General features: G+C 44.0%; 1 protein-coding gene across 2 annotated transcripts in view; it reads left to right on the top strand.

Annotated features, from left to right (window-relative positions):
• The first annotated feature begins 899 nt into the window (after nucleotides 1-899).
• Nucleotides 900-9,826, top strand: part of scn2b (sodium channel, voltage-gated, type II, beta) — a 30,626-nt gene continuing 21,699 nt past the window's right edge. For both annotated transcript variants that reach the window (XM_079514712.1, XM_079514713.1), the window contains exon 1: nucleotides 900-1,150. In XM_079514712.1, coding sequence (XP_079370838.1) covers nucleotides 1,066-1,150 — 85 coding nt within the window. In that variant the 5' untranslated portion in view covers nucleotides 900-1,065. The remainder of the gene's footprint in view (nucleotides 1,151-9,826) is intronic.

Below are 9,826 nucleotides of genomic sequence, written 5' to 3'. Positions count from 1 at the left end.
CTTCGTTAACATTAAGGAAGTATCTAGACAGGTACATGGGTATCTTGGTGGTGTATCGAATCTTGTGGACCAGACCCATTGCAAGATGCTGTACTCTGTCGTCGACCCTAAGCCATTCCAGCCTGTCAAAGTGGGCAGGGCTGAGGTGGGTTCGGGGGGTGAGGCCAAGTAGGAGCCTGACCAGTTTGTTTTGGGAAGTCTGGAGCCTAGTTTTAAGGGCCTTTGAGGTGCTGTGGTACCAGGAGGTGCATGCATAGTCAAAGAAACCTATGGTTATGGTCCAGATATACATTCATATTATTTTACTGTTGGTCTCATTTCTGAAAGATGTCAGGTTGAAATACTAGGGGAAAGTAATCCAACAATCCCAAAAATGTTAACCCTCAGGTTTTGGCATCAGTCCCTCAAAATAACAGAGCCATTGGTTATTTTCCAGTCCATTAGCATCGACATCCGACACTCATGTAGGGAGGAGTCCAGCATAGAAGAGGCAGAGATGCCAATGTCTACACCCAAAGTAGCCTCAATAGACAGCCACAGCCCACAGCCACAGAACCTGTTGGCACGGCCAAACATAGACACAGAATCCCGGGAAGGAAAACCACCAACTGAAGTTGTATATCTCTGCTGTCTGGAAGAAACCACGTAACTCTTAAATTGACATGTTTCAGGAAAAAAAAAAAAAAAAAAAACATCCAGCTCAAGCGGAGTTAGGAGGTTTTTGTTGAAGCGCCCTTTAATACTTTTCATTGGTTCAATATAAGAAAAAAAAGAAAGAAATGGAGTTAGATGCCCATAGCTGTTAAAGATAAGGTGCCATGATTTTATCTATAATGAAATTAACAGGACCACAGCATTGTGCAAGAGTCTCCCTCCCGCCTCCATTGCCAACACCGATAACCACAAGATCAATCGTCAGGCTTCAGACACTGCCAGCCGAATCCTGCCTCTCAAAGATTATTACCTAGGCTACTATTTTTTAGCATTTTATAACGCGCACACAAACGATTTGGCGGTGTGGTTTTTTATTGTTTTGTAAAAACTCATAGAGTTGTTTATGGTAAAATGATTTTCACGTCGACGCGCGCGCAGCAGAGGATGACAGCCGTTCAGCTCGCTAGTACTACAGTGGTGCTGCTTTCGCTCTCTGGTAAGCAACACACACAGCTGCACGAGAAGCAGCCGATCAATGCTCTGATACAATGAGAATGATACGCTCGCTGATCAATACGAAGAACCATAAACTGTGAGCCACCACTCTCATATAGCTGTCTGGTGGCGGGTCAGGTGCACTGTGTGTGTGTGTGTGTGTGTGTGTGTGTGTGTGTGTGTGTGTGTGTGTGCGTGCGTGCGTGCGAGAGAGAGAGAGAGAGATACATACTGTAGGCCAGGGGTCCTTGAGGGAGTTCCAGGGGGTCCCCAGCTAAATCATAGTTTGTAACCAAATGGACCTTTATGGGTCTGTAACTCTGAGAGTGTACAAATCAGACCACTTGTTTCCATTTGTACACTCTCAGAGTTAATTAGCTTTGATTTTACAATATATATTGGGGGTCCGTGGGCTAATTAGTGTCAATTTGGGGGTCCTTGACATGAAAAAGTTTGGGAACCACTGCTGTAGGCTACATCTGAATTCTGATTTAAGTGATTCATGATTTTATTTTTAACATCCTAAAACTATTTTGGTCAGCTTGTAGCCTATACCTTTCCTTCCTCTTCCTCATCAATAGCCTACACAATGAGGCTTAAATTTAAAACATTGTTAGCTACAACCCACCTAGTCGCACAGAGACAATAAAATAACAGAGGTCATTGAATTCTATAGCATTATCGTGATTAATTATAATGGCTACCATAATATAGGCTAAACAGGAATATGCATCCCTAAATGCAATGTAAGCTGGCCCACCTGTTGGTGTTGTCCGAAAGGGACTGTACACCTATGTGTTTCTAACTCAACAGGCATTTGATCTGCAGCAGTGTTGTTTACTCATGGCATATGGATGGAACCTGTCATGATTTTACTCTTCTGTGTTTATTTATTTTTAACACAAACTACGGAAAACCAACTACAAAATCCCTATCCCTATAGGCTATAGTGAAGAGAACATTGGCCTGGCATTGCAATATATACCTATACCACACGTAATTGTTGCCTTGCTGATCGCAGCAACAAACATTTAATAATGATACCACATGGTAAATATGGGTGTTTAATCCAGCATAGATTGGGCCATTTCATTTGTATCTGTGATACATAATCCACTGATAAACTGATAGGCCTAAACCACTATAGCACAATGATGGTACACATCTAATCAAACATACTGCATACTCTGCATCAGGCATTACATAATACGATAAAAACAGACCAAGTCATAGACAACCAGGGTTATATTTGCTGGGGCTTGGGGTTGATGTGGGCGAAATTCATGTCTCATCTGATTTTCATAGGTCTCCCCCATCACTCACTCAGACAGTCAACCAATGAAGTGTGTTACTATTTCAGCTTAGTTTAGACTAGTCATTGGTTAGACCAGTCAGTAGTCCTACAACCTATCTCAAACCCTCACCCTAACCTCCCACGGGGCAGCACACCTAAACCTAACCTTAACCCTCTCCCAACCCTTAACGCACCCCTCACCAACCTTAATCCGGTCGTTTTAACGCAACCCCTCACCAACCTTAATCCGGTCGTTTTAACGCACCCCTCACCAACCTTAATCCGGTCGTTTTAACGCACCCCTCACCAACCTTATGTCTAACCAATGACTAGTCTAAACTAAGTATGCACCCCCCCTAAAAATGCCTCCAGATGCAGCTATGACAAGGAACCACTAGAGGGCATCAGCATACTAAGAAGGAGATGGAATTAAGTTACAAAGGTATAATTCAGTGGATTTCAAAGTGTAATTTGTGGACCCCTGGGGGTATGAGAAGTAGTTTATTTTGAGTGACTATTCTAATATTATGTTTCAGACATCACCATTATGAATCTATCACTTAATCAGCTTAATTTACCTTATGTCTCCAGCTAATCATCAACATATTTTATATCATGCCTATGTGGTCTAATTGATGTCACTAATGTGGGCACTGTGGCTTAACTGGTTAAAGTATTTATTTAGTAAAAAGGAGATCCTGGATTTGAATCCCAGAAGTGCCCTTTACAGCCCTTTGTCAAGCTGAAGTTGTTCACTGCTTATAAAATATTCAAACATCTTAACAGAGCCAGCCAAGGACTGTACACTTAACTACAGATCGATTGTAGTGTGTGTGTGTGTGTGTGTGTGTGTGTGTGTGTGTGTGTGTGTGTGTGTGTGTGTGTGTGTGTGTGTGTGTGTGTGTGTGTGTGTGTGCGTGTGCGTGTGCGTGCGAGCGTGCGTGCGTGCGTGCGTGCGTGTAATGGTTTCCTGAAGCTTGGAAAGATATCAGACTTTGAGACTCCACTGTAGTCTTGGGTAGTTGGTACACTAAAATCTGCATTGTTAATTTAACACTGCACATAGAGGATAATCAAGCATTTTTGCCCACATTTTTTCTGGAGGGTCTAAGGTAAGAGTACATTTCTACACTGAGGTTAATTAGGCCATGGAACAATTATTATGAAATATTTCTGTCCTATACACTATTCTAATAATTTCTGTGAACTAAATTAGTGACTTAAACTACTCCTCATTTGTACGCTTTGTACCGCTTCGGGTCTCAGAGGTACCGTCTCCTGACTTCCCTAGCTAGGTCCTCGGGGGGTCCTGAGCTGTTCCCTGGCCAGCATGGAGATGAAATAATAGCACCACCTGGTCCTTAGTCTGCCCCATGGCCTCTTCCCAGCTGGGCGTGCCTGGAAAACCTCCTAGGGGAAGCGACCAGGAAGTATTCTTACTACTGTGCCATCCTTACTGAACAACTTCAACTGTCCTTTCTACAGCCCTACTTGCATCTCACAGAGCTATAGTAGGCCTATTTTGCTATGTGAGGAGAGTTGTAAATAATATCACTGTATGCAGGACACAGGCATGGTGAGTGAGTTGTTTATGAAACAAGTGCAGGCATCAGCAAGTACAGCAGGTGCAGAAAATGTCCCAATTGTGACTGTAGGCGGATCATGCATATGGTCCCTGACTCCCTGTCATTGTGGTGTGCAGTGTTTGATTCTCTCCAGTAGGAGGGAGCAGAGTCTAGTCAAGCAGAGCCTAGCTACAGATACAGTACAACATGTACACTGCAAGATGCAATACATTGTGGGGGGTGTAGTGGTCCCCTGCCTGACACAGCAAACAGTACAGTTGGGTGCCACCGATATTGTCCCTTATCATTTGACCCATTTAGGCCTGACCTCAACATTTTAAAAAATCCTTCTAAATCCTCCAGTTTTCTGAAATAAATATTTTCACGATTTTTCAAAAATAGCAGATCTACAAGCTCGTAGCGCGCCACTCGGTGGCGCGCTATGAGCTTGTAGATCTGCTATTTTTCAATAGCTAAATTATAACAATGTTTAAAACACCAAAAGGGGTTCCCGCCCCAAAATGGGTTAACTGTCCTTTTGCGCAGATCACGCAAACCTCAGCAAAAAGAAAAGGACAATATCGATGGCCTCCAACTGTATGTGTCGTGTCGATTTATTCAATGTTACATTGCCACTGCTCAGCAAAAAAAGATACGAGTAATGAAATTGCCATAATTAATAAGGCTGTAACATGACGGCTGATCCAAAGATTCCAAGAACAAGACCTTTATTCAAAGAATAATATAAGGTCAAATGTCACCCTAGCCTGCCATGGAGAGAATGGAAAGGGTGAACATCCATTAAGTATTGTATACTGTAGGAGCAGTTCCACTTGTGCTCTGAACATACATACTGTACATATGTCTCTGTTCTGAAGGAGAATATGAATAGTCCCTAAGCTAGGGAGGTGTGGACTTGGTGCAGCAGTGATTTCAACAGTCTGAAGAAAGAAACTGTTGCACAGCCTGTGTACAGATATTCTGAACATCCCGTCAGATGACAGAGAAACCACAATGCTGGAGGCGTTCCAGCATCCGAATGGGGTGAAAATGGAAGGGAGAGAGACACTGATGATTTGCTCAGCTGTAAACACGCCACTCTGTAGAGCTGTGGGACCAATGGTGACAGATGAGGTACCAGATGCTAAAGCAGCCGGTGAGGATTGAGGAATGCTTACAGTACAGTACTGTAGGCCTACACCAATACACGATGTACTGGTGTCATCTCCATGTGGCTTTTATTGGATCTGGAAGTGCAGTCATGGGTCAGTAGCGTAAACGCTTAGCACATAACCCTGTGGCCCGCTGAAGCTTAGCATGTTGCTGCTGATCCGTACAGACTAGGCTAGGGTCTGCAAGGGAGGAAATTCTAGGTCCAGTTAAGTTGAGTCCCAGCAGGTCTATCTCTCCTATTAACTGTTGCTCATGTGAATAAAATGCAGAGCAGTGACAGTAGCGATAGTTTATTACGACATGGAAGGCAGGAGGCTACTTCACATTTTCTCTCGCCAGACCCTCCATTCATTCGCTAATAGTTAATTCATATATACTCCCAGAATCAGTCTGTCTGTTTATCATTCGCTTTAAGCTAACTCACACATGCCCACAGTACGTCAGGCGGTCCATTTAAGCAGTCACTATTTTGCGTTCACTCTACATGCTAGCTGAGACAGTATAGAGCGCCAAAGTCCTGACGTCACTCGCTCATCCCCTGGTTCTGCCTGGTTCACGGAAGTAATTGCTCTATGGAGAATAACATGGGGTCATCTTAAAATCGTTTCATATAAGCATTGTGGTCCAAAAATAAACAAGCTGTCTGCGTTATTGTCAGAGAGGTGTCTCTGTATCGTTTGCGACAGTCAGTCACTCATATACTGTATGATACAGTCTATTTCTAGCAAAAATGTTGATTCTTCATATCCATATGAGTGAAGCGGCCTGGATGATTTGTTTATTTTTTAAACACAGTACTCATATGACGCGATCTAAAATTCCCCTATGGGGATTACAATGCAAAAAAAAAGTACATGAACCTGTGGATTTGCGCAGACTTCGGTGCTCTATAGTTGTTCAGATGTCGGCGTTCAAATTCCCTCCACCTCCCTGGCCTTCCCTGTGGCATATACTGTAGTTCTGTAATGGGTGATTTGGTGATTATATGTGATTTACAGTATGGGTTGTACTTTGATATGTGGTATATAGTTCTGTAATGGGTGATAATTGGAGATCCCTGATGTCATCAATATTAAGCCCAGGAGATCCCTGATGTCATCAATATTGGCCAGCAACTCTACATCTGACCTCAAACCCTGTTCTGACCTGTTCTGACATTCCATAATCCATATATTGATCCTTCCCCATCCATCCTTCCTCTTCGATGTCTCCCTTTTGACTGATACCTGTCCATTTAAACTCTAGCAAAGCACTGGAGAGCTGAGATGGCTCACTCTGGCCAAACCTTTGGTTGAGTCTTTGTTGTTTTTGGTAATATATTTTTTGTAGATGCACATGGTTAAAATAAAATACAGATTATGTAGATTGCATTACTGATAATTGTTCACTGACAGCACTGCACCATACATGCAGAGCTCCTCTTGTGTTTGCATTGGGTGAAGTGTAAACAACCACAATAACAATGCGAGTGAAATCCCATGACATTAAGGTTTCGAGTGAAGAGCAATGTTTTGAAATTATCAAAGTGTTCACACACCATTATGTAAATGCACACAATGCAGTTTCTCTTTCAGATACCTTACGTACAAGACAAGATGAGTTAAAACAAAGACAGTTTTTAAAACCTTTTTTTGTTTTGTTTAAAGGCTAGCTCTATTTTGAAGTACTGTACAGTAACAGAGGTCTCACTGTCTCTCCAGATAAGTAGAGAGGGTAAGTGGGCCACCAATTTTATCAAATCAGGAGAGAGAACCAATTTAGCAGCTTCATTTTTTTATAGTGTTCTAGTTCCAATTCTGTCTCATTTTTTGTTTCCCCACTTTCAGTTTCACTTATTACCATGTATGATTGCTTTCTCCTGAGTGATTAGATCAAACTTTGTATCACGTCTCTCTTGTCCTTCATACAATATTATGAAATCTATATCAATCAGTGTAGAGATGAATTCTGTGTGAGGGTCCGTATAAGATTTCACACAAATTCATCTATCCAGCTTGATTGACAAAAGAGCAGGTTTACCTAATAATGAAAGCCTGGGTATCGAGGCTACCTAATGCCTTGCATTGTTATGTACTTGCTGTATATACATATCGTTGCTGTCGGACAGAAACCTCTTATCTCCATATTCTGTTTGTTATTCGTAAATCAATGCCCTACTTGATCATACTGCAGTGTCACACAAAAGCATCAAAAGTAGCAGATCTGCAAGCTTGAAGTGTGGCGCGTAGCATCGTGCTTTGAGTTTGACAATCGCTATTTCCTGAATGTTAATCCTGAAAAGTAACAATTTTAGAAAGATATATGAGGTTTCCGCCCGACAGAGATGATATAACATACTGTATAAGTCTCTGCACATCCAGTGCATGTACAAATGAAAGAGGGTCTCACAGAGTATGGGGGGTTATGTAACATTTACTGTAGCTATGCAGTACCTTGATTCTGCCATCTCCTTCAGCGACCTTGGCCGAGTAATGGAGTGACTGACGAAACGATGGAGAGGGGAAAAACGGAAAGAGAAAGAGGGAGGCTGGGGGTCAAGAAGACAGGGTGAGAAGATTGATTGTGCTCCGTAGGGAGGGAAGAGAATCGAAGAGAGATGCAGAAAGATGTGAGCGGAAACGCAGATGCAGAGAGAGAAATAGGAAGAGGGGGAGCAGGATGAGGCTTCCCTAATGCAGTATTTCATCTAGAAGCACTATCTCTCTCTCTCGTGCACTCTCTCTCTCTCTCTCTCTCTCTCTCTCTCTCTCTCTCACACTAGAACAAATTGATGAGTCAGCAAGAGCAGCTATAATCTGTGTGTGTGTGTGTGTGTGTGTGTGTGTGTGTGTGTGTGTGTGTGTGTGTGTGTGTGTGTGTGTGTGTGTGTGTGTGTGTGTGTGTGTGTGTGTGTGTGTGTGTGTGTGTGTGTGTGTGTGCGTGCGTGCGTGCGTGCGTGCGTGCGTGCGTGCGTGCGTGCGTGCGTGCGTGCGTGCGTGCGTGCGTGCGTGCGTGCGTGCGTGCGTGCGTGCGTGCGTGCGTGCGTGCGTGCGTGCGTGCGTGCGTGCGTGCGTGCGTGCGTGCGTGCGTGCGTGCGTGCGTGCGTGCGTGCGTGCGTGCGTGCGTGCGTGCGTGCGTGCGTGCGTGCGTGCGTGCGTGCGTGCGTGCGTGCGTGCGTGCGTGCGTGCGTGCGTGCGTGCGTGCTGCGTGCGTGCGTGCGTGCGAGATCATGAAAGAGAGAGAGCAGGTGCTATACTGCAGTAAAGAACACCTGACTAGGGAGGGTGGAGCAAAGCAGGGATGGGTTGTATTTAAATAATGCATATTGTGCTGAGTGGCATGTCACATGTGTGCATGTTGTGTGTACTGTGTGCGCATGCATTTATGGCTGTGTGTCTGTGATGAGTTCACGTGTGGATGTGGATGGATTTCCATGTCCGTGTGTGTGTCCGTGTGTGTGTGTCCGTGTGTCCGTGTGTGTGTGTCCGTGTGTGTGTGTGTGTGTGTGTGTGTGTGTGTGTGTGTGTGTGTGTGTGCAGAGACCTCTCTGCAGAACCTCTATGCAGAACGCACATGCATTGCACACACACACAGTGGGCAGTGGAGTGGTGCAGCAGTAAGTGGGAACAGAGCCAGAAACACACAACTGCAGAGGAGAGAATGGTGCAGAGCCCAATCCCCCTCACACACATGTACACACACTCTCTCTCTCTCTCTCTCTCTCTCTCTCTCTCCTCTCTCTCACACACACACACACACACACACACACACAGACACACACACACACACACACACACACACACACACACACACACACACACACACACACACACACACACACACACACACACACACACACACATACATTATTTATGATGGTTCTATTCTGTTTTTATTATTCTTTGAGGGTATTTCAGGCCATGGCCAAGTCCGCCATTATTGTTTAGGGCTAAAGACCATTGGAATTGCATTATGCAACCTACACTGTATTTGTTCTTTGTCTTACAGTATTTGTTCTTTGTCTTACAGCAACACTATGGTCAAGTATTGTAGTGTCTGGAACTGCAAAAAACAGCAGCAACATAAACAATTAAAAGGGGACGCCCCAAATTGACTTTTTCCTTGTTCCTCAGCCACGAAAAGGAACCGGAAAGAAGAGCATTATGATTTGAGACACACATAGGGGTATTTCGGGGCGTGGGCCGGGTTATCTTCGAGCAGTGTGTATGGACTTCTGCACCAGTCCCCACTGTTTTCAACTGACCGTTTAGCCCTATTTCAAAATTGCGCAGACCACGACCTGAATGAAACGCCACACGTGATGCATGTGTAAGCAGAGGAATTGTAGTTAGATCAATGCTCTGTATATTACTTTATATATATTTTTTTCCATATGTAAATAAATATGTACCTCTGTCCCCACAACAAGTAGACCAGTCACATCAGCTCACTCTATGTGCATACATTGAATTGCAGCTCATGTTACTATGCAAATCTCAGATCAGCTCACACTGCTGCATGTACTGTGCAGTGCTCAATATAGACAATGGCCCGGTTTCCCAAAGGACACATGGTTTAAGAGGTATGGAGCCCTATTAAGCAAGACGAAAAACCCATGCGGTAATACAGATTTCGCCCTCGCTCTGCGCCTTTTCGTATTATGGAA

This window comes from Electrona antarctica (assembly GCF_951216825.1).
Source record: "Electrona antarctica genome assembly, chromosome: 11".
In the NCBI taxonomy this organism is placed as follows: Eukaryota; Metazoa; Chordata; class Actinopteri; order Myctophiformes; family Myctophidae; genus Electrona; species Electrona antarctica.
Note: the sequence above shows the minus strand (reverse complement) of the source record. Positions and strands in the feature narration are given on the sequence as shown.